The sequence below is a fragment of the Octopus sinensis genome, linkage group LG2 (assembly GCF_006345805.1).
Source record: "Octopus sinensis linkage group LG2, ASM634580v1, whole genome shotgun sequence".
NCBI lineage: Eukaryota > Metazoa > Mollusca > Cephalopoda > Octopoda > Octopodidae > Octopus > Octopus sinensis.
The window spans coordinates 175,280,185-175,306,415 of NC_042998.1; the positions used below are offsets into that span (position 1 = coordinate 175,280,185).

The 26,231-nt window shown below is 37.0% G+C and overlaps 1 protein-coding gene across 2 annotated transcripts; it reads left to right on the forward strand.

Annotated features, from left to right (window-relative positions):
- Window positions 1-1,113: 1,113 nt before the first annotated feature.
- LOC115229985 (DNA-directed RNA polymerase III subunit RPC4) lies at window positions 1,114-25,833 on the forward strand. 2 transcript variants are annotated; one of them, XM_029800242.2, is made up of 10 exons: window positions 1,114-1,359; window positions 2,081-2,197; window positions 6,092-6,187; window positions 7,736-7,911; window positions 8,544-8,692; window positions 10,709-10,823; window positions 14,346-14,477; window positions 17,708-17,856; window positions 23,110-23,265; window positions 25,337-25,833. In XM_029800242.2, the coding sequence occupies exons 2-10, from the start codon at window positions 2,118-2,120 to the stop codon at window positions 25,448-25,450; spliced, it is 1,167 nt and encodes a 388-aa protein (XP_029656102.1). In that variant the 5' UTR covers window positions 1,114-1,359; window positions 2,081-2,117; the 3' UTR covers window positions 25,451-25,833. The 2 variants fall into 2 exon arrangements, with proteins under 2 accessions (XP_029656102.1, XP_036356358.1); XM_036500465.1 differs by having other exon boundaries at window positions 1,164-1,182.
- Window positions 25,834-26,231: the final 398 nt, after the last annotated feature.

Here is a 26,231-nt window from a genome sequence, read left to right on the forward strand (position 1 = left end):
TTCGTTACACAACCCGCTCCACACTCATTACACTCATGGAGTGGTTGGCGTTAGGAAGGGCATCCAGCCATAGAAACCGTGCCAAATCAGACAGGAACCTAGTGCAACTCTCCAGCTTATCAGTTCCAGTCAATATGGAAAGTGGACGTTAAATGATGATGATAATATATAATACTAGCAGTATCGCCCGGCGTTGCTCGGGTTTGTAAGGGAAATAACTATATAAGCATTTTTAGAGAGTTACTTCCCTTATAGATGCCAATTCGGGCTTTCTTAGCCATTTCTGTTTTGGTGTCTTCAAGCCATGAAGTCGTTGTTCTAAAAGAACGCTGGTCTCCTTGACAACGCTTTACGACGTTGATTTCCTTACACTCCCTTCCCCACAGCTTCACGAGGGAGGGAAGAAGGGGGAGAAGCAACACAGGTGCAGGTGTGACCATGGACGCCAACTCTGCCGCCATCGACACACGAAAAATTATGCATTAAAATGGAATAAAAAATTATGTTAAATTATTTTAAAAATCGTAGACTCATCATAGACGCGCGCTAATAGCCAGACGGACTCGATATTAATCACGACTATAAGATACCCGAATTTGGTTAAACTGCACCGCACAATGTGGGAGGAGTTAGGAATCTAAATCGAAAGGGACAGACACTCACACAACTACAGTTTTATATATATAGATTATACGATTATACGAGTTTATGGTATTCTGAAACCATTCTCAGACTATAAACAGAGTTGGGAATCTATTCAATTTGTTATTACACACATTATCTTCTTATTGAAATCTTTTTTCAATATATCTATCAACATCAGTGAAACTATCACGGGAAAAATCCAAACAATGTTGAAAATTCCGCACATTGATACCATATTTCCATTGTTTTGATACTTGCTGCCATTGTTAACAAATCTTCAAATATATCAATTTTTCATCTATTCTCGATACTCAATTGAAATAATTTTGTTACATTTATATCCCAATATTTTATAAGTAATCATAGCCGATCTAGCAGAAAACATACTGAATACAGAATGTATTACATGAGAAAGCCGGATAAATATTATTGGGTGACTGTTTTTCTTTAAGCCAAAAGCTAATGTAGTTATCTCCCTTAGCTTGTATGGTTTACATTGCGTAATTCGATGTGACGAAACAACTGTTCTAGTTACAAGTTAGCATATTTATAAACTACTATTGACCATGAATGTTTTTAACAACCATTAACTTTGAAGTTGCATCAAAACTAACTAGCCTTCATATACTGAAAATTCTAATTTATGCACCGCTTTGTCATAGAGATAAAACGTACTGTAACTTCTTTCCAGTAAGAAATAAAAATATTTTGCAAGTAAGTATTAAGTTTACCAGTTTTACATTTGTTATTAAGAGGTTATAAATTGTCAGATGATTGTGTGAAACTTCAAAGAATAGCTTCTTTATTATTAAGTGTTGCTGTGCTCTTGTTTCACTCATAACAAGTCATTCACGTTCATTTTTTTCAATACAAATAAATGAAACATATTTGTTTATGTCAGTTTCTTTTATTCCCTTCCTTTAGTTCATATCCATTACACATGCAACAAAAATTATTAGCTTTTAATCCACGATCTTCTAATAATCAGTTGTTTGTTCGGTGGAGTTTCGGAATATTTTTCAGTTCCTTATGGGGAAGAAAAATAGCACGGAATTAGGAGTGCAAAATATAAACAATTTAAATTCTAGGAGAAAAAATTCCGTTGTACGAAATACAAATACTGAAAAATACACACACACACGCACTCACTATCTCTCCTTAATTCCTTACCCTTTTCCTTCTACTTTAGGTTGTGATTGTTATTCCGAAAGTCCGCCGTATGTTCTATTTAAACAATGTAAGAATGAAAGTTTTATATCAGTTTTCGTGATGAAGACGGTGCCGCAGTATAACTGCAGTCCATTGATCGAAACAAGCGAAAGAATATGTATGTATATGAATACGTGTGTGTACACACACGCACATACAAAAAAAAAATGGTAAAATCAGTATTTCTTCTCATAGTGGTAGTAATTATAATCTTTCTTCTTTTCAGATTTCTTTTATCATCAGAAACTTTATTTCACCAAAGAATGTCGGTGCCATCAAAACCCACTGACCTCCCTAGAGGTTTAATAGATCGTAAAGGGACACCTGCTGGTCGAAACACAAGGTGAGGCATTGGTTATTTAGTTTAAATTTATTAATTAGTCGTTAACAGTAGTATCTTCTATTAATATTTCAACTTTATTAATCACTAGCTTAAAAGCCACATTCCGTGGGTCTTATATACATACATACATATATATATGTGTGTGTTGTAACTTTGTGTCTGACCCCCACCACTGCTTGATAACTAGTGTTGCTGTGTTTACGTTCACGTAACTTAGCGGTTCGGTAAAAGAGGCAATAAAAAAAGTACCAGGCATAAAAAAAGAAAGAACTGGTATCAATTTGTTTGATTACAATTCTTCAAAGCGGTGCCCCAGCTTGGCCGCGGTTTGATGACTGAAGAAGATGAAAGAACCACTAAATTCCTTAGTAAAAATTAAAGCTAAGGGAGGTAACTCTTGTACCTATCACGGTCGCTTTACCTTCTAGAAATAGCAACCCAAATGCTTTAAATCAAATCCCAATGCTGGATGTCCAAGAACCAAATGAAGGGCAGGTTTTCAATCCTGGGATCATCCCAATTCTAAAAAGATATAATATGTCATGTAGAGTAAATGTAAACAGATACAGGGGTCCCAGACAGACAGAATTTTGCTTTTATTAATATAGATTATCATCATCACCATCATTTAATGTTTTTCGTTCTGGCATGCATTGGACGGTTTGGTTGAATCTGGGAAGCTGCAGGGCTGTACCAAGCTTCAGTGTCAGCTATGCCATGGTTTCTATGGCTGGATACCCTTCTTAGTGCCAACCGACTTGCAGTGTGTGTTGGGTGCTTTATTTGTATCACTGGTACTAGTGAGGTAAGTTACAGAACAGAAAAGGAAAAATGGAAAAAGTACCCCTCTTTTTGGATGGGATGTTAGTTAGAAGTGGTGGTTTTATATCAGGTGCTGAGAGGTTAAAGTATGATAGAGGGACAGAAGCAATTGTCTTGCTGTAGAGGAGACACATAACTACTCCATATTATATAAGGATGAGTATTTGTAGTCAAGGAGAAGATAACGATAGTAGTGATGGAGTGCTATCGTGTTTAATAACAAGTCTTCTTTGTTATTCAAAGTTTAAATGAACTTAAACAGAATTATCATCATCATCGTTTAATGTTCGCTTTCCATGCTAGCATGGGTTGGGCGATTTGACTGAGGTCTGGCGAACCAGACTCCAGTCTGATCTGGCAGGGTTTCTACAGCTGGATGCCCTTCCTAACGCCAACCACTCCAAGAGTGTAGTGGGTGCTTTTACGTGCCACCGGCACGAGGGCCAGTTTTGGTGTTAATAGCAATGGCCACGCTCAAATGGTGCTTTTTTATGTGCCACCTGCACAGGAGCCAGTCCAGCGGCACTGGCAACGACCTCGCTCGAATGTTTTTTTTTTTGTATGTATATGTCTATCATGTGAAATGCACCAGTACTGTTATACTCACAATATATACAGACACTATGTGCCTGCATTTCAAATAACAGGGAATAATGTCCACAACCTATGGTGGTTAAACATTTTAACTGTATTGATACTAAAACATAGGTTAGTATAATCTACTTTCTATTCGTAACAGAAAATAATAATCAAGGAAATTAGCATTCATGGCTGTGTGGTTAAGAAGTTTATGATCCCAAATTTTATCCCACAGCACTACACTCTTTGAATGTGTCTTCTATCATAGCCTCAGGTTGACCAGTACTCTGTAAGTAGAGTTTGGTTGAGAGCAACTGTGCAGAAACCTGCCATGTATTCTTATATTCTTTTACTTGTTTCAGTCATCAGATTGCAGCCATGCTGGGGCAGTGCCTTCAAGGATTTGGTCAAACAAATTGATCCCAGTATTTATTTTTTTTTCTCAAGCCTGGTACTTAGTTAATTGGCCTCTTTTGCTGAACTGCTAAGTTACTGGGACGTAACTATACCAACACCAGTTGTAAAGTAGGTCAGGGGACAAACACATACACTCACACATACAATAGGCTTCTTTCAGTTTCGGGCTATCAGATCCACCCACAAGGTTTTGGTTGGCCTAGAGCTATAGTAGAAGACACTTGCCCTAGACATCATGTAGTGGGACTGTGCTTGGGAAGAAAGCTTCTTACCCATGCAGCCACAGCTGCACCTTTCTGTATATATGTAATATCATCATAATCATATAACATCCATGTTCCATGCTGGCATGGGTTGAACAGTTTGAGAAGGATCTGATGAGCCAAATGACTGCATTGTGTTCCAGTGTCTACTTTGAGATGGTTTCTACAGCTGGGTGACCTTCCTAACACCAACCACTTTACGGTGTGTACTGGGTGCTTTTTTCATGCCACTGAGGTAACCATGTAGCTTGCAAATCAACAAAGCCTGGAAGGGAGGATGCTGCATCTATATGTTAAATGGGGGTTGAGGTATGAGGGAAGAAGTTGGGTGGAGCAGGTTCTCATAGAGGTGCTACATGGCTACTTGCATTTAGGAGAGAGAATGAATAAGAGGTATCTCCAAGGAGATAGATGCTGGTGATGGGGTGTCCAGGTGGCATCTCAGGTAACAGGAGCAGGAGTGAGTGGGGGGAAGTGGAGGTTTGCAACAGTGTATGGGGGAAGAGATATGCAGTGTTTGGGTATGCTTAGGATAGTGATGATTCTGTTGACAGGGAGATATATATATATATATATATATATATATAAAAATTAGTAGCATGAAACAGTGATGAGAAATAACAAAACTTTAGGTTAGTTCAAATGTGTTTATGACATATTTTGACTTCTAAAGGCAATTTCACTAGAATTTACCATGGAGAAAAATTCTCACTTAATAGTGATCTCTATTAAACTCCTAGATACATTTGTGACTCATTATGCCTTCCTCAGTTGGGGATGCCAAAGAGAGGTAACCTTGAGCTGATGGTAAGCCATAGCTTTAGGATGAATCAATACTAGTAGACTGATTTGTGCTCATAGACTGCTTGATCTGAACAAATACCCTCTTCCATGTTTGCATGGGTCAGGTGGATTTTACTGAGGCAGATTTTCTACTACCAGATGTCCTTCCTTTCACCAAACCTAATCTGTTTCCAAGAAATATAATATATTTCACTGGCCAGACATGTTTTTCACAGAAGGCTACAAAACAACTAAACTGTAAATTAAAACAAAAGGAACTTTTTTAAAGCAGATATCACAAAATTAAGTTCATCAATTTTATTGAATTACTCAGACTAATCTACTAAAGCATTTTTATAAATGTTAAATCAATCAAACTAAGCATTCATTATTTTATATATTATAGAAATATATTATCATTGTTTTTAATTAAAATATAATCATCATACCAAATAGTGTTGTGCAAACCTTTATTCTCAATAATATATTTTAAAAGCATAAACTAGGAGATGAGTTGATAAATCAGGAAGGGCATCCAGCTGTAGAAACTCTGCCAGACCAGATTGGAGCCTGGTGCAGCCATCTGGTTTGCCAGACCTCAGTTAAATCGTCCAACCCATGCTAGCATAGAAAGGAGACGTTAAACGATGGTGATGAAGATGTGGCTATGAACAAAGTTTTGGTATCACTGATTCAGTTTTTATTATATGGCTTAGTTGTTGTAGAAACGTTTTTTCTTAGGCACTGGTGAATATATTCAAGGTAAAACCAGAAAATTATGTGAGATGTGACTGGAAGACTTGTTTGTTAATTGTACAAAATGCACAAAAATACTGTGATTCAATCAGTAATTCATTTATTACTATATATAATCTCTAATTGTCTTGCTTTCAAAAAAAAAATTCTTTATCATCATCTCTCTTTCCTTCCCTTTGTTTTCTGAACAATTAGTTATTCATATGCACATCCTGTGGTGTTATGCTTTGAAATCAAATATTGTTATCCCTCTGCTGTTTATTTACACCGACAGGTTGCCTTCAATTCGTGGTCCCCGTGATTTGACTCTCGGTGGCATCCCTAAGAAAGTTTTTATGCCAAATATTCCTTCTCGAAGATCAAAAGAAGAGTAAGTAGAAGTTTTCTTCTTTGCAGTTTCCATGTCTTCTTTTAATACTGAGTGTAGTATATATCTTTACCCATTATTCATTTTATGATAAAAGAAAAAGTTTTAGTGCTTGGTTAATGAAAGTTTACGGGTCAATTGTTATATTTATTAACAATATTTTACATATATTTACAATTCTACAATTCAAAATGACCACCATTTGTTTCTACCATAGCCCTTAATCTTTTCACAACTGAAGTGGATGACTTATTATGTTTAAGTAACGGGTAAATGTATATGCTGCACCCAGTATATTTCTCAGATGATTATTTTATAAATACTGAGAGGTAAAAGTCTATCTGCAAGAAACAATGCATTTTGTAGAGGAGAACAGATCAATTGGGTGAGTTATTGAACTACCAGCTTCATAGATATTAAATGTATAACTACTTCATACATTTGAACTGTGTATTTAGTTCTACATACTTCAGTTCACTTTATTATTAAGTATAAGACCTGGGTATGTACCCTGGAATCAAATTATATTGTTGGGGCTAAGTGCTAATCCTAATGAAATTCTCAGAGACTTTGGGAACATATATTTTGTTTTATTTTATATTATAAAGTAACAGATTACCCTGCTTGTCTCATTTCACTGTTGAGGAATGAGCAGTAAAAACAGCTTCTAACTGTAAAAAGTAGTTAATTTATATCTTTATATGATGTTGGAAAAAACATATTTGTAATTGTTTATATATTACTAATGGTATGATAAATTCAGTGTGAGGTGATAAAGTCATAACTGAAGCTTAAATTACTTCATTTTATACAGATTTATTCTTTACATTCACCATCACTGTTTATCAAAAATTGATCTGTATAATTGGTTTTACCTGACTATAGTTATTTTAGTCTGTGTAATTAGCTAACTGCTATGGAGTGTAATTTAAGAGCTCAGCATGCTGAGTAAGTGGTCTCATTTTAATTCTTTGGTTGTAACTATTGCTGCGATGGACTGGCATTCCGTCCAGCTGGGGGGAACACATACGCCATGGAAACCGGGCCCATGAGCCTGGCTAGGCTTGAAAAAGGCGCATAAATGAAAAATAAACTATTTCAGTTACATAACTGATGCTCTTAGGAAAGCATGAAAATCACAACCTTATTTACCTTCTCTAATGATCTTCAGCTTCATGTCTGTGAAAGGTTTTGTGAAACTACACTAATGCACCTTCTGAAAAACTATTATAGCATCAGTATAACTTCATTGGGGAATACTTGTTATACCGAATGGAAAAGAAAACAAGAAAAAAATTGCTGATATTGTATCTAAAGTAGCCAAGCAACAAAATAAAGATAGGTTAAAGATATTGGTTTCTAATTGCTGGGCATGGTTTTAGTTATATTATTAATGCACTCAAGGTAGGTATGAATATTACATAGCACTCTGTTGACTCTGCTAAGTATTTTATGTATCATACCTGCCTAACATATGATACATAAACTAAAAAAAAAAGCCTTATTTAGTTGGTTACTCAATAATTATTGTTGACATTGTACCTTCTGTAGAAGTGCCAGCAGTACAAATTTGAAATCAGAAAGCAAACAACAAAGTCCCAAATTAGATCGTCATTCACGGCATGAACGAGATCGCGGAAGAGGTCGAAACAGAGGGAGAGACAATGTTGTACAGTCACATTCCATTTTTGAACAAGGTCCCTCTGGGGAGTTTCTTTCTCGGCATAGTAAGTTATTTTCTTTTGTTTTTTTTTTTATCTTTTGTTACAGCTCAAATTGAATGCGTTTGATTTTGATATTGCAACAGTTCAGTATATTTTTTATCTGTCTATTCTTGGGTGTCTTATGTTACATCCTACAGTTTAGAAATAAACATACATCATATACCATCAACCCATTATTATTTAGGGTATGAGACGTTTTAGTGCAACTGTTTTGGCATAATTGATTCAACATTGACTTATTTGACATGAGATAATAATAATAATAATAATAATAATGAAATTATTGTATACAGTGCTCAGGTGCACCACAACTTGTCAGAAAGTGCGTATAAAGTATAAAGATGTTTTAATGTATCTCTTGTCCTTTCTCTCTCTCTCTCTCTCTCTCTCTCTCTCTCCTCTCTCTCCCTCTCTCTCTCTCTCTCTTTGTAAATATCTTTTTCTTTATTGTATAAGGAGAGGGTAAAGTGTTAATGTCAATCATGTTCAATTAATAAATTGTAATCACTCTCTTTCTCACACTCTTTCTATCTGTATGTGCATATTTCTACATGTGTGTGTGAGGGGTGGGATGGGGGATTGCCTCCAGCACCAAAAAGTACTGTTGTCTCATTCCATTATTATTATTCTTGCAGGAGCTCCATCTTATTCCTCTGGTGATGGTGGTGGTGGTGGTGGTGGTGGAGGAGGAGGAGGTGGCTCCAAGATGTATAAGTCATCTATTAATAAAAGAGAAAATAAAGAAGAAACAAAGAGATTACTTGACAAACTCCTAAAGGATGATGTAAGTCAGTTTTATTGTTGACTAGCTTGAGTAGCTTATCATTGCCAGGCAATTTTCGCAATAAAATGCCTTTCTATATTTGAGAGATGAGGAATTATGTATATTATTTGTCCTCATCTTGATTGTTGTTAACACCACGTTTCAGCCGATGTACTCTCCAGCCTTCATCAGGTGTCCTGGGGGGAATTTCGAACCTGGGTTCTCATTCCTAAGGTATTTTTCTGATGTTATTATTCAGGTCACTGACTGGAATCGAATTTGGAATCTTGGGATTAGTAGCCTACGTTCTTAACCAATATGCCATATGCCTTAGGAATGAGAACCCAGGTTCGAAATTCCCCCAGGACACCTGATGAAGACTGGAGAGTATATCAGCCGAAACGTTGTGTTAACAATAAACAAGACGAGCACAAATATCCGTCAGATGTAAATAATGTAGAATGCCTTTATTTCAATTTTTTTATTCCAGGTCAGATTGTGTCTTCCCGATGGATAGGCCTCTTGATTGGGACAGATTTTTGCATCATTTGGGGCAATTTTTGTCTCAATAAATGGAGATTTTTGTTTTTCTATTTGGTACATAAACATAAAGATTTTTCTTACTTCCGACTCTTGAATGTAAAGCTGACCATAGGTGAAGCAAGGCTCGAATCTTTTCAGTTTGAATGGCAGTTTTTAACATAATTTCTAGGTAACTAAAAAATTTTAAACTTCGTATACTGGTAGAATGTGTTTATAAAACATCTTTTTCTCTTGGCTTTATTGAGAAAATTCTATAGTTTGTAAGATATTTGTTGTTTTTTTTTTCTTCAATTTCTGCAATTTCAACCAATCAGTGACGTCTATTGAGTTAAAAAGCATTCTGTGCCGTATGAATATGTCCCTCGTTTAAGAAACAGATTGGGTTTATTTACATTTGTGAAGAAAAAAAGATACCCTTCCCCCCACCCCTAACACTAACTAACCCTAACCCTAAAAGAGATTGAAATGCAATAGATCGATTCTAGGGTCATAATTATGGGTGACAATTTCATATGACACCGCTGAGATCGTATGACGGAGGCTGTGTTCGCATATCATCAAGAGTCTATTCATTCTCTATTCAGGTGTCTCCTGAGCTTGCTGCTGACACTGTGAGGGTCTTTTAACTCGGTCACCCTAATGGAATTCCTTATACACATGCACATACACACACTAAACGTGTGTGATATACAGAGAGAGAGAGAGAGGTAAATATATATAGAAAGGGGGAAGTTTACACTGAGAAAAGCATAAAAGATGGAAAGACATAGGTAGACAGGTAGAGAAAGGTACACAAACAGACATGCTCATCTGTAACCAAGTACTTTCTCCTTGGGATGCTGATTTCAAAAATCAAATCTGTTTTTCTCTAGGACACACCATTTCAGAGCCTTTTGATGACATGCACATATACATACACTCTTACACTCTCACTTATATGGTAGATATATGCTAAAATAGAATGACAGAGCATCATTTTTTCTTTTCAGAATTGTATGAGACACCATCATTTTAATGTGCATTTTCCATGGGTTGACAGAGTGTATAATGTGGTATTTTCTATGTATCTTGATTCTGTACAACTTCATTCATAAAATTTAACTTTTTAAACCTCAATCAAATTATTAACCTGGAAAGATTTATGGCCCATCAACTTTGTGTTGCATTAAAAGGATGAGAATTAGCCCTCAAAAGCCATTGTTTAAAAAAAATACTATCTGAAACCTACCCCTTGTAATGGGCTGGAATTCAGAAGGTATATTTCTAAACAATGTACCTAGTTGGCTAACTAGCCAGATCAGCCCTGACCAGAGGCATTCCAGCCATGACTATCCCATTTTTTCAGACAATGTACGTATGACTATGTCATTCAGTGGTTTCTCTTTTTGAAATTGTTGTATGAGATTTGACTGCAATTTCTAGCAGATAATGCAGCCATATAGATGTTCTCTTGACATCTTAAGTTGTCTAATGTTTTATTTATATGTTTGTCAGTTTATAGAACCATGTGGGATAGATGATGACGGTATGCAGCCTGTGCAGCTCCCTTTCACTTGCAAACTTGAAATGAAGGATGAGAAAGAAAATATTGATACCGTACCAATTAAAAGTAAGTATTTCAACTTGAACCACTTTAACTAGAGAGCCCACTTTTGTGTTGCTCTACCACTTGTCATCAGCACTGTACTGTGTCCATCTAGCAGTAAATAGCTACTGTAAACAGCACTGCTTACTATTGTAAGAAGTGGCAACCCTGTATAGCACCAAATATTTCACAGTATTCTGGTGCATTTTTTCATGGCACACCACTGTAGAAACTGTCTTGCCCTCAGAAAGACAAAAGATACCTCATAACCTAGTTTTGTCTCTGCTCCATTTTCCAACCACTTCACAGAGTGTACTGGGTATTTTTCATTGCACCAGCATTAATGAGGTTGCCTTGTAAGTTACTAGGCTAAATAGCTCCCATGACTGAGAGAGAGAATAGGAGATGGGGTGGTGATTTTAGGCAAGCTGTCGAAAAATTTAAGTATGATGAGAGGGGTGGTAGGGAAGAGACTAACAAAGACAAGGTGAGGGAAAGGAGTAAAAGAGAAATAGTTGTGTCAGGGGTTTAGTCAGAGACTAATAAGGAGGACAGTGATGTGGTTTGAGTAGGCAGAGCTTCAGGGAACCTTGAATCTCTTCTTACTATATTATTTATGGATGGGGGTGGGTAGCAGAATGGTGCATGAAAGAAATAAAAAAATAATTGTGATGAAGATCCAGAGTGTAATATGTCCAAGAAGGTGAATAGAAGAAAGTGTAGTGATAGAATAATTAACAAGTGTGAGTGAAGATTGCAAGGGGATACATAGAGGAGAGTGAGTGATGGTTAGAAGTAAAAGTGGCAGTGGTCAAAAGTAAATAGCAGGTGAAGGTAATCAGTGGTAAATAGGGATGATGGTGTGTAATCGTAAATAGGAACAGGTAAGAAGTCGGTGGTAGGAATGAGAGATGGATGTCAATAGGAATTGATTCGGGAGAGGGAGTGATGACCGGCAATACCAAAAATGTAATGATATATGAAATAAATATTTCTGCTTCCATTATTAATAGCAGCAGAATAATTCAGCAGTTCGACACATAAAAGGTGCCCATGCCAGTGACATGTAAAAGGCACCCAGTACACACTGTAAAGTGGTTGGTGTTAGGAAGGGCATCCAGCCATAGAAACCTTGCCAAAACAGATGACTGGAGCCTGGTGCAACTCTCCAGCTTAGCAGTGCCAGTCAAAACATCTAACCCATGCCAGCATGGAAAACAGACGTTAAATGATGATGGCAGCGGCTATATACTGTTCTCATACACTGTTCACTTTCCAGACATTTGTACATTACTGCATATGCTTTATACGCACTTTTGACAAGTTGTGGTGCATCTGAGCACTGTATACAATAATTTCATTATTATTATTATTATTATTATTATTATACAGATGTAAGAGGAAACGTCACTATCTTGGAAAGGATCAGTTATAACTATTTATTATAGTGTGAAGACTATTCTCTGTTTACACTTCATGTTTCATGATTTTTTACAAATGCTACCATTGATCGCCAAGGAAACATGGATATCAGTTTAAAAAAGGAAGAATAAGGTCATATATCATCATTTAACATCCGTTTTCCATGTTGGCATGGGTTGGAGTGATTGTCACAAGCTGGCCAGCTGAAGAGCTGTCCAGGTTCCATGTCTGTTTTGGCATGGTTTCTATGGCTGGACACCCTTCCTAATGCCAACCACTTTACAGAGCATACTTGGAGCTTTTACAAAGCACAGGTGCGTTTATGTAGCTCTGGTATATGTGCTTTTTATGTGGCACCCATGAGCTGCAAGATTAAGAATGCTCAACTGGAGAGAGATGCTGGGGACAAGCCTGTATGCAAGGACAACCATGCTTTTACTTAGCTTGACATATCTTTTCAAGTACAGCAAACCACCAAGAATCTTGGCCCCCTGTCATCTCCTCTGTGAGTCCCAACATCTGTAGTCACAACCCATGTCTCATTGCCATGTTGCATAGCTGTTTGTACACAAGCATCATACATTCTGCCTTTCACTCTGAGGGAAAGGCCCTTCATTACTAACAGAGTTGTAGCTTTCTGAACTTCACCCAGCCTATTCTTATTCTAGCGGCTGTGCTTTTGGAACAAGCTCCCCCACTACTAACTTGGTCACCTAAGTAACAGAAGCTGTCTACTACTTCTAACGATTCACTTGACATTTGAGGGAGTCTACTTTTTTGTACATTCCTGGTGTTTAATGTACCTATACATCTGCCACATGTAAAGACTACTTTCTCTGTTAGTCTTCCAGTGGTACTACTGTACCTCTTATATGTTCATATCTTGCACTGGGTTCACCTCATGGCGATTCTCCCAATACCTTTTCTACATATTGAGCAGGGCCATCTCTCTGCAGGGATCTGTGATTTATCTCTTTTTCTACTTATCAGTACTTTGGTCTTTGCTAAATTAACTCTAAGATTCTTTGATTCTAGTCCGTGCTTCCATACCTAAATTTCTTCTCTAGTTTTGGGTGTGATTCAGGGATAAGAACAAGATCTTTGGCATAGGGGAGCTCTCATGGGCAGCCAGTCTTAAATTCCTCAGTTATAGCCTGGAGGATCATGATAAACAAGAGAGGGCTAAGAACTAATCCCTGGTGGACTCCTACTTGTACACTAAACTCCTTGGTGACTCTCACCTTACTGATAGCGTCTCTGTACATAGCTCTCATTAACCATTCATCTATCCCTAGCTTGTGCATTTACCACCAGATAAGGGAATGGGAGACCCTGTCAAAGGTTTTCTCCATGTCAACAAATTTGTCTAAGTATTTCTCCTGCAGTTGTCTCACCAGGAAGATAGCACCAGTGGTACTTCTTCCTGGCACAAATCCAAGCTGCGTCTCATCTATGTTAACTCTCTTCCTAATTAATTGAGCTATAATTCTTTCTGCAACTTTCGTCACCTGGTCTAGCAATTTGATGCCATTGTAATTATTTCTGTCTAGGGCATCATTCTTGCCTTTGTAGCAGTTGACATTAACCATATGGGTGATCAAGTCATATCCCAATCTGCCAGATATTTTAAGCATCTCAGCAGTGATTCCTGATGGGCTGAAGGCTTTACTTGTTTTCATATCTTTAATTGCTTTGTCTACAAGCTGCTGTCATATATCTATCTATCTGTCTGTCTATGTATGTGTGTATGTATTTATGTATACACACACACACACACATAGATGCATATATTATGATTTCACATAGGTATAGCAATACTAATTACCAGCTGTTAGAACTCAGTATACATATGTTTTAGAATAAAGCATTGGGTGAGTACAGAGCATAATATTAATTAATGAATGACAAGAGAACAAGATTCATGTAATTACATTTACTGGCTTACTGCTGTTTCTGCTATAAGTTGCAGTGCACTCAGATGTGAGTATGTTGTTTCTTATAGCAGAAACATCTCTAAGATAGTGAAGGTGATTATGTGACTTCTGTTCTCTTATTGTTCATTAATATATATGTGTGTGTGAGGGCGGATGTCTTATATTAATTTTGATTTTCGTGTTATTTTAGCTGAACCAAGTGAAGAGAATATGTTTACAGATGCAAAAGCAGCAGAAATAAAAACTGAACAACCATTTCCAAAACAATCTCCCAGTAAACAAAACACATGTGAACAACTGTTCAGTAAATGTATGAAATCAGGTAAGACCTCTTTACGTTGTTTGGTTTTCATATTGATGTGTCACTCATTGTGTAAAAGTAACATTGTATCCATATTGTCGAATGTTATCCTTCAATTACTTAATCATTATATCAAATAGAATTAGTTTTCATCAATAATTGTATTTCAATCAGCGACTGATACCAAAATATTTATACCAACCCATGGTAGCATGGAAAACGGACGCTAAACGATGATGATGATGATGATAAGTAAGATCATCACTGTCTTTCAATAATGCTCTGTGGGCAAAATAATTTAGTTGTTCTAATTTTGACAATCAATCGTCTTGGGTCTCAAAGAACTGAAAGTATTTGTTTGGCAAATTTTATATGGAACTTGCCAAACAAATACTTTCAGTTCTTCAAGACCAAAGACGATTGATTGCTCTAATTTTTTTGATGTGACAAGGCATAGCCAGACGTGGACATTTACTTTTGTCTTCAAATTTTACTGGAAATTTCTAAGAGATTTGCTGGAGTAATCACACAAGAAAAAGTGTAAAAAAAAACAAAAAAACCTATACTGGTACAACACCAATTTTCCAGACACAGATGATCTAGAATCTCTTATAATCCACACTAATTTATACTATTGTATCCATACTTCATTTAACTATCTAAATAAATTTTATTTTTTTATTTATGCGCCCTTATTCAAGCCTAGCCAGGTTCATGGGCCTGTTTCTCAGTTTCTATGGTGTATGCGTTCCCCCCAGTTGGACAGGATGCCAGTCCATCGCAGCATTACTCAAGAAACAGGAAGAAAGAGTGAGAGAAAGTTGGGGCGAAAGAGTACAACAGGGATCACCACCAGCCCCTGCCGGAGCCTCGTGGAGCTTTTAGGTGTTTTTGCTCAATAAACACACAACGCCCGGTCTGGGAATCGAAACCGCGATCCTCCGACTACAAGTCCACTGCCCTAACCACTGGGCCATTGCACCTCCCTTCTAAGTAAATTTAATATTTCAATTTAGAATGTCATGACTTAAGGTGATCATCTCTGGTTTGGAAAAACCAGCAATCTAGAAAGGCTTTGAAACCAAAATTTCCACAAAAATCAACGTTATAACTGTATTGTGTTTCTTGTCAACAGTGACATTACTGTACTTATAACTTTACTGACCCCAATCATTATCTTTCGAGATTCCATACAAAATCTCACATTTTGTGTTTAGTACATCTTAAAAGTTAAAGAACCCATGATGAAAAAATACATGGAATAAAATGTGTAAAAGTTAGCAGTAGAAAAGCTTTATGTAGTTACTTGATCTTCTGAAAATGGTTACTAAATTTCCTCACGTTGTACCCTACTATCTCAAAATAGGAGGGAGTCATTAGGCAATTTAATCGTAGATAAGGAAAAGGATGGCTGGGTGAATGCTTTTATCGTAGGTCTGCTCTGCAACAATATATTCAATTTATGGTGCTGTGTCTAAGGGGGGTAATTCTGTAAAAAGTTTTTAGTGTGTAGTAAATGAAGACGTTCATCAGGTTAAATGTTTTACAGCTTTCTGAGTTGGAATTCTGTTTGAGTTAAATTTATTCTTACATATAGAAATAATATTCAGACTTACACGCACACATTTAAACCTTGTAAGTGGGTATGGTACACACATTCACATATCTATATAGAGAGTTCAGTCCAGCCCTCTGACGTTAGATCCTGTCAAATTGTCCAACCTATGCCAACAAGGAAACCTCATGTTAAACGATAATGATGATCATGAATGTTTATTAATTTTGTCTTTAGTTTTCAACTAAAACAATAGAAACATTTTTTAAAATCTAATTTCTCAAACAACCTTTTTTTTTTCCCCTGCTTCACAAAAAGCGAACAAATCATATTGCTGAGTTGTACTGACAAAAAAATTAATTTTAGGCTCCACCTGAATCAGGTTATCATCATATACAAATTGCTTGCTTCCATACTGATTACAATGGAATGGCTCACAATCATAATTTAAAAGGAGCTACAATATACAGTGGGTGTATGTTCTCGCTGCCTTGACCGGCTGAATCATTAAAAAGCAGAGACTATGTTCGTATGGGATGGCTGGAATTTGTTGAGGTGGATTTTCTATGTCCAGTTGCCTTTGCTAATGTTAACCATCACCTGATTCCAAGCAAGGTAATTTTTCCCCCCATGACCAGACATGTTTTCACAGAAGATTGAAACTGAAGGGTTCTGCTTGCATGACAGTAGTACTCGTTTACAACTATTATGCAATGTCAAGACAAAGCAACAGAAACACAAAAGTAAGAACAAAAATGCAAAACAAGGTTGCAAAAAATAGTACTCAAATACCAAAAATAGAGTAATATGCTTTTTATTAAAGATGAAAAAAACTTTCATAAACTATTACTCAGTGTTTTGCGTTACTGTTTGTCAGACAGTCTGATTACAGTTGTCCAATGAACAGTAACATGTAACTCTGAGTAACAGTTTATGATGATTTTTTTCGACTTTAATAAAATATATACATACACAATTGGCTTCTTTCAGTCTGCCAAATCCACTCACAAGGGTTTAATCCATCTGGGACTATGGTAAAAGATGTCATGCAGTGGGACTGAACCAAAACCAAGTGGTTAGGAAGCAAACTTATTTCCTTATTACCCACAAGGGGCTATACACATAGGGGACAAACAAGGACAGACAAAGGGATTAAGTCGATTACATCGGCCCCAGTGCGTAACTGGTACTTAATTTATCGACCTCGAAAGGACGAAAGGAAAAGTTGACCTCAGCGGAATTTGAACTCATAACATAATGGCAGACGAAATACCGCTAAGTATTTTGCCCGGCGTGCTAATGCTTCTGCCAGCTCACTTCCTTCCAAGTGGTTAGGAATCAAACTTCTTACCACACAGCCACACCTATAAGGTAAATATGATTACATACCTGAATCTGCAGGTGTCATGTATGCATCCAACAGATTGAAAAGAAAATGTGTTCCCCATCTGCTAATGAATACAGTTAATTATAAAGTTGATTGCATGAATCCTTTAGGTTTAGATATGTGATCCTATATGCTTTACATATTATAAACATAAATATATTTATATATTTATAAACATAAATAGATGTATTTATATATTTATAAACATAAATATATTAGCAAACTCTTTGTTCAATACTTCAAATGTTTTCTACTAAAATCTTCAGGTCACTATATTACTATATAAACTTCTACTAATTCTTACTTTAGAACATGGAGAGCTGCTATTCCTTCAATTACCAGATGTATTACCAGGAGTTCCACCCAACCTAGAAGAGATGCCTAATATAAAAACGGAACCGGGATTACAAGCATCTGACCCAAACAAAACCAACTCACAAAGTACATCTGAAGAAGAAGTATGTTGTTTGCTTTTATTTTATTTTTATTTTTATTTTGTTAATTGTTACCAAAGTCACCTTACTGATCGTTACCAAAGTCGCCTTACTGGCATGTGTAAAAGGATTCGAGCGAGGTCGTTGCCAGTACCGCCGGCATGGCACCCGTGCCGGTGGCACGTAAAAAGCACCCACTACACTCTCGGAGTGGTTGGTGTTAGGAAGGGCATCCAGCTGTAGAAACTCTGCCAGATCGAGATTGGAGCCTGGTGCAACCATCTGGTTCGCCAGCCCTCAGTCAAAATCGTCCAACCCATGCTAGCATGGAAAGTGGACGATGAACGATGATGATCAGGGTAAAGACAATACCCTTGAGTTTTGCCAATCACTCTCAGATTGGTGAGATGAATGTAGTGGCTGTCTGCAAGAAAAATGAATGTTGAGAGAATTACTGAGTAAAGTATTTAGAGCTTGGAAATAAAACATATAAGGTAGGAAATCAAGTAGAGTTGGGTGCATCAAATGGAAAGTGCATGAATTTGCTTGATTAGAAAGTGTATGAACTTGCTTGAAGCCATAGTCATTGTAGTTGGAGTAATAGAGACTGTTTGGGGAATCAGCACATGTAGCAAATAGAGCCTGTAGTATATGGGAGGATGTCAAGCAGCAGTTGGCCTTCTTTTGATTATAGTCAACATTTATGAGTATAGAAGTAGCACTATTCCATATATGTAAATAGTACTTTAATGTGGACTTTGAGTTTTGTAGGTGGATCATCACTAAGTCATGAAGTATTTTTTATCCTTGAAAAGAAAGTCTTATGTTCAGAATTCAGTTTTTGGTTGTGTTATACATGATGTTGCCATGAGAGGTCATCAGAGATTGTAAGACCTAGCACTTGTATTAACTGTGACTGCAGCAGCAATCGTGAAATGTTCAAGTGCCTTCAATATGTTATGAGGCTTAGATGGACAACATACAACAGTCAAACTTTGTAACCAAAGTAAGGTGATATACATTGTTGGAGGCACCATTTAATGTTCATTTTCCATGCTGGTATGGGTTGAATGATTTGGCAGGAGCTAGCAAGTAAGAGAACTGCACCAAGATTCAATGCTTGGTTTTGTTGTTTTTTGTTTGTTCCTTCTTGAGCAATGCCTAGCTCATAAGGGCCGGTTTCCTTGGCGTATAGGTTCCCCACCTGGACAGGATGCCGGTCCGTTGCAGGTGAGCTGCAAGGTGCAGGAGGAAAGAGTGAGAGAAAGTTGTGGCGAAAGAGTCAGCAGAAGTTTGCCATTACCTTCTGTCAGAGCCATGTGGAGCGTAGGTGTTTCGCTCATAAACACACACATCGCTCGGTCTGAGATTCAAACCTGCGATCCCTCGACTGCGAGTCCACTGCTCTAACCACTAGGCCATGTGCCTCCACCAATGCCTGGTTTGACATAGTTTCTATGGCTGGATGCCTTTCCATTAGTTATGGATTTCCAATGAGTCAATTACTAGGTCATTACGTTTGCAATGGCAAGATTGTCTATGCAACAGGTGGAATAAATATCACAAAAGACTTTGTTCAAAAGAAGCAGTTTATTAGTTTTGTTGTTGATGTTTGTATCTTTTGTGGATTTACTTTACTGAAAGATGCATATATATGATGGGTTTCCACACAGATTTTATCTCCCAACACCACTCACAAGGTTGTTGTAAAAGGCACTTTCTCAAGGTGTTGTGCAGTGGAATCGAACCCAGAACTATATGGTTGTAAAGTGAACACAGCCATCATTTGAACTATTAATCTAAATGCTTGAAGTACCATTAAACTACATGACCATTGTTGCTCTAAGTGTTTACATGTGAGTAAGTGATTGCTCCTACAACCTTTAGAAGAATTAGGGATTTAGCTGTAGTGTCTAATTCCAATAATACAGTTAGAATCCATCTCTTCTCTAATAGCCCATGGCAGGGCTTTATAATAATAATGAAATTATTGTATGCAGTGCTCAGGTGCACTACAACTTGTCAGAAAGTGCATATAAAGTATATGCAGTAATGTACAAATGTCTTGAAAGCGAACAATGTATGAGTCAGATACATGCTTGCGTGTGTATGGAGGGGAGAAAATCAGGTGTAGTGTTGGCGAATCTCAGAAAGCATGGAAGTTTTGAAGGATGCAGTGCTCCAACAACTAACAACTGATGCCGGCAGTTTGTTCCATGCTTCAGCAACTCTCAGCGTGAAAAAAATGTTTCCTAAAGTCATGGGAGCTGTGCTGTTTTCTGACTTTGTAAATATGTCCACGGGTGTTAGACAGGTGGAGTTTGAAAAGGTGCTCAGAGTTATTATTTTTCTCTGATACTACAGGGTAATGAAGTAGTTGTCAGTTATTAGGAGCACCCATTATTTACAACAATGAGCTGAGTCTGATAGTGGCCCCTATTTATAGTAGGGCAAATGAACCAGTGAGAAATGTCTTTACTTGAGACACAGACTGATAACTATTAAACCTGAAGGCTGGCAGATGAACACTTTGGTCAAATGCAACTCTAAGTTTATCATTAATATTTTAATAAAGAGTAAGTTGTGTGAATAGAGGTGGATGTGTGTGTGTGTGCGTGCAGCACACACACACAGTAGTAGTCAGAGGATATCAGTTGCTGGAAGGTGGGGAGTCACTTCTAACAATTTGTATTTTTTTCTTCAATTCACTATTAACATGTGTAATATTTCCATGAATGCACAATAGCCACTTATAATCATTATTGTTCATTAAATTTAAATCAATATTTTCTACTATGTTAACTATGTACCACTTTTTTTTCAATTTAGTTGTGTCCTCATTATTAATTTTATTATTACTATGAAAGCAGTAGATCATCTACTTAATATACAACAGCATTTAGTTTCATTCCTCTATGTGCTGAGTTCAAATCCTGCCTGAATTTGTTGTAACATTTTTTTTATCTATTTAGGGTCAATAAAATAAAAATCAACCATGTACTAGAACTGATTTAATCAACTTAGCCCCAACTCCCTATACATATGTGACCTCGTTTAAAAAATCATTATTTCTCCTGTTGTTTTTTGTAAAAAGTTTTATCTGTAAAGCAGAACATATTGATTTTGAATATAGGCATACAAACATAGACAATTATATTGAGTGTTGTAATGACTGGTACAATTCTTTATATAAATAATCTATATGGGTTCATCATCATCATTTTTTAATACCTTTTTTCCATCCTGGCATGGGTTAGACTATCTTGTTAATATCTTCTAAGATGAAATTTTGCTTCTTTGCATAGTTGATTTTGCATAAATGATTTTCAGAGTCCAAACACAAACCTCTCTATATTCATTGGTTTTACTTCTTTCCCATGAAGTTTTATGAGGGGTGTTCATTAAAGATTTCTCCTTACCCACTTCCCAAGGACTGAGATAAATGAAACTTGGCATAGTTATTAGTCCTTCTCTACATAGCCACCACCGCTGGTGACACACTTCTCCCATCACTTTATGCTGCTGTGAAGACTTCATCTGTACAAGTTAGCAGGTTGTGTCTGTAGCCAAGACTTTATCTTGGAAATATGTTCATCATCATCTGAAAAGTGCTTCCCCTTCAAAAAAGACTTCATAGTTGGAAAGAGGTAGCAATCAGATGGTGCAAGTTTGGGAGGGTAAGGGGGGATGAGGAAAGATATCATAGCTGCAGGAGTGTGCTTTCATCTGGGCAACATGTGCATTGTGAACTGGGGCGTTGTCTTGGAGGAGGCAGAGTTTCTTGGTCAGCTGCCACACCTCTCTTCTTTGATGGCATCCCGCAATTTCTGTGGTGTCATTTGCCAGAAAATCCATCATCACTACTCTGTGCTGGTCCCATAAGACTGTTGCTTGCTGAGGGTTGGACACGAGCCTTCTTTGGAGGTAGTGAGTTATCATGCTTCCATTGCTTTGACTGGACTTTAGTCTCAGGATCATAGTGATGGACCCATGTTTCATCCTGTGTGATAAGTCTGCCAAAAAAGTCCTTGTTTTCATTGCCAAAAGAGCTTGGGAGCAATTAACTCACTTCTGCTTCTGAAAAGGTGTGAGCATCTGGGGAATCCATCGTGCAGACAACTTCTGCATGTGCAAATGATGATGAGTGATTTTTTTTCCATGGACCCTACACTTATCTTCACTTCTTGGGCTAGTTGCTGAATAGTTATGTGGCAATCCTCCAAAATGGCAGCTTCCACTTTATGGATGGTGTCGTCATCAGTGGCAGAATGTGGTCATCCAGGAATAGGAGCAGTTTCCAGCAATGTCCAACCACATTTGAACTGGTGATGCCAGTGCTTGACTACATCATGTGATGGTGCATCATCACCATAAACTTCTTTCTTCTCATCAAAAGTCTTTTTTGGGGAATGACCTTTCAAGTATAAGAACCTGATCACTGATCGGCATTCAGCTGCCTCCATTATAACACCTTAGTCTATTTCAGCAGTCATAAAAGACAAACAAATACTAGTGGAAAGCTGCAATTTACAATGTGACAAGTAGAGCCATGTATGATTATACCTGTACAAGTTCTGTTTTCTGCAATAACTGGAATTGGGCCAGGAAATCTTTAATGAACACTCCTTGTACACTACAAGAAATTACTTTCTAGTAGTCCATCTTGTTCTGACCAAGCTGGTGCAAGGACCATCAGTGCATTGTTGTGTATTTTTACTGAATTATTTCCAGTTAATATTTTTTATTTAGATGCCAGTTAGTTTAACCATAAATCAACAATGGATCTTGGTCTGCTAGAAATAGCAGTCAAATCTTCAAATCACATCCTATTAACTTCAAAAAAGAAAGGAGAATATGAAGGATAATACAGATCACCTTTTTATCGTTTTTTTTTTCATGTACAGAGTATCTAAATATCTTCTTCCGTAGGTCTGCTTGAAAAAGACTCACCTGAAGCTAAACAACAACACATTTTTCTTTCTTTGTGCTATGTTCTTTGCATTGTTTAGTCACTCCATACAATCTGATTTCTTATCTCCTCTGGTTCTGAAAACAGTTTCTTCTTTGATTTTCACAGAACAATATTCCTTTGTAATCTCTTTCCTCTTTGCAGTTATATACCATTATCATTTGACATAACATTCTTACATTTGTTTCCTTCCATGATGCTGATATTCTGTCTATATTCTTCCTTGTTCTGCTTAACTTTATTGGAGACCAAAATTATTTCCCTGTCCTAATATTTAAGTTTGTTTTTATTTTTTAAATTATTTTCAGGTAACTGTTCCCAAAAACCCAAATGTTAGCTCATTAAAAGATTTTTCTGAAGGCTATGTTGGTAAACTTCAAACTCGGAAGTCTGGCAAGGTTCAGCTTCTGTTGGGTAATGTAACCCTGGATATATCGATGGGCACTCCTTGTGGTTTTCTTCAGGTAAAGAGATTATTGATTATATTTATTTTCTATACTATTTACAAACACTATTATTTACAGTTAGTTTGGTTAGACTGATGATACTTCTCAATAAAAATCCATCCATCCATCCATTTTCTCCACCCACTATTCCTGAGAAGATTGTTGGGGTAGAATCCTCAGGCATCTCCTCCATAAGATTCCGCTGTCATTACCCTTTCTTTAATCCCTCCCTTGAAATTGCTGGCCTTGTGCCAAAATTCGAAACCAATATTCTGACAAAAAAAAAACCCAATAATTTTAGTTTTAGTTCCCTTTTTCTTCTAATAAACACTCATGCATTCATCATCATCATTTAACGTCCATTTTCCATGCTGGCATGGGTTAGGTGGTTTGACCGGAACTGGTAAATTAACATTCTAGTTGAAACTTAATATATTGGTTTAATATTCTTAGTAATCCACCGGTCTAATTACATACAGACATTTGATGATTGTTCCAGTTACCTGTAGCTTAGTCATTCTTTATTTTTTTTATAGCCATTTTATATACTTACATAAGAAGGGTTTTTTCCACAAATTAAAATTGTCATAATATTTTCAACTTATATACATGCTTCTTATTACAAAACACAAAAGTATATTAAGTTGTAATTTAATTTTTTTAAAGATTAATTTATAAATTCAGTTTTATAATTTTACACTAAGTACAGATTTAAAGTATATACGATGGTAAGCAGAATTAAGTACATACACAGGAATTGAACCCATGCCCTTTAGTTGACTCCATGATGTATCCACCAATGAGCATCTAGTTATCTATCTCTGTGGGATGATTTTAAACTTCACATCTTAAATTCACAAAACACTTGTCAGTCAGTGGCGTAGCAAGAGTGTGTGCCTCCCAAGACAGCCCTTGAGTTCCTATTCTCCCAGGACACCAACCCTCCACTGGCTTATACTGCAGGCACAGAAATGCCACCCTCATTAGAGTATCGCCTGGGAAAAACAACCCTCTCACTTTCACTCTCTAATTATATTACTGTTGTCAATTATATAGTTGCTCTCTACCGTTAACATCATCATCATCGTCATTTAACGTCTGCTTTCCATGCTAGCATGGGTTGGACGATTTGACTGAGGACTGGCGAACCAGATGGCTGCACCAGGCTCCAATCTGATCTGGCAGAGTTTCTACAGCTGGATGCCCATCCTAACGCCAACCACTCTGAGTACCTTTTCCTTCTTTGGACACTAAAACTTTGCTTGCGAAGACCTGTTGAGGCAAGTGAAATCAAAATCAAATTTGATGACTGGCATCCGTGCTAGCAGGGTGCAAAGAGTACCATACGAGTGTGATCATTGACAGAGCGGCTAACCAGCTTGTGTGCCAGTGGCACTTAAAAGGTACCATTTGAGCGTGATGTTACCAGCGTCGCTTTACTGGCACTCGAGCCCCGTGCTAGTAGGGTATTAAGAGTACCATCTGAGCGTGATCATTGCCAGAGCAGCTATCTGGCCTCCATGCCGGTGGTACGTAAAAGACACCATTCGAGCCTGATCGTTACCAGCATCGCCTTACTGGCACGTAAAAGCACCCACTACACTCTCGGAGTGGTTGGTGTTAGGAAGGGCATCCAGCTGTAGAAACTCTGCCAGATCAAGATTGAAGCCTGGTGCAGCCATCTGGTTCACCAGCCCTCAGTCAATCGTCCAACCCATGCTAGCATGGAAAGCGGACGTTAAATGATGATGATATAAGTCAGTAAATATATATATACACACGATGGGCTTCTCTCAATTTCCATCTACCAAATCCACTCACAAGGCTTTGGTTGGCTTGAGGCTAAAGTAGAAGACACTTGCCCAAAGTGTCGTGCAGTGGCACTGAACCTGGAACCATGTGATTGAGAAGTGAGCTTCTTACCACATGGCTACACCTGCTTTCATTCATTTTTTTTTCTTTTGTGAGGTTTCGGTTGCTCTTTTATTAGTATTGTTTAGTGTGTAATGATTTCATTTAAATTTTCCACTATATATATATATATATAAATATACACACACATATATAAACCTTTCTTTTCTATTTACAGGACCTTGTATCAGTGAAAATCAATGGTGACAAAGGTGACCTCACAGTCCTTGGTCATGTCAATCATAGGTTAATATGCACACCAAATTTTGATGGTTTAGTGAAGAGCAGTTAGTTGACTTATGATAATATTTACATGTGTATTATCCATGGATTTTGCCAAGTTGGACTTTTCAAAACCTTATACGCCAGCTTATTTGAGTCTACAAACTAATATAAAGTTGTATTTAATATTTCCTTTACCTAACTTGATGTAATGACATCCAAGAAAGCTGGCAGCAAACAACAAAACCAAATCATGATTATTGCTTACAGACATTTCACTACATTGTTTATGCTTTTGAGAAAAGCATAAATGTTACACAATCTCATTTTTCTCCACCCACTATACATTTAGGCTTTGTGCCTATGCAAAAAAAATCTGTATCAAATATTGTACTTTTTCAGTTTTGTTATTTTCTTCTATTTAAGTTTGTAAAAAAATAATTCATTCTCATATATTTTGTTTCTTTTTCATTGCACTTGTTTTTCTATTCTTTTCATAAATCAGAAACTCATGTGAATGTAAATATTTGCTTGTTGTTGGATTAGTGGTTAAATTCCTGAAATACTCAAAGGCCACAGGCTCAAACTTTGCTACATGGCTGCAGTTGGGGTAGGCAAAATGTTGATGCCTGTCACTCAGTTATCATATTGTGGAATTTGAAAACATTAGTGGCAGCAGTCATTATATAGAAGTAATTATTTGATGTACTAGCTTACAAGTGAGGTTGTTTGACCAACATAAGTAAGCTATAGTCTGTTTGGGCAGCAGTAATTATATACTCTACCTTTGTGACTGAGTTAGCTTGGCTTAGGGTGGTATATCCAGATTATTGGTGGCTAAGGACTTGAAG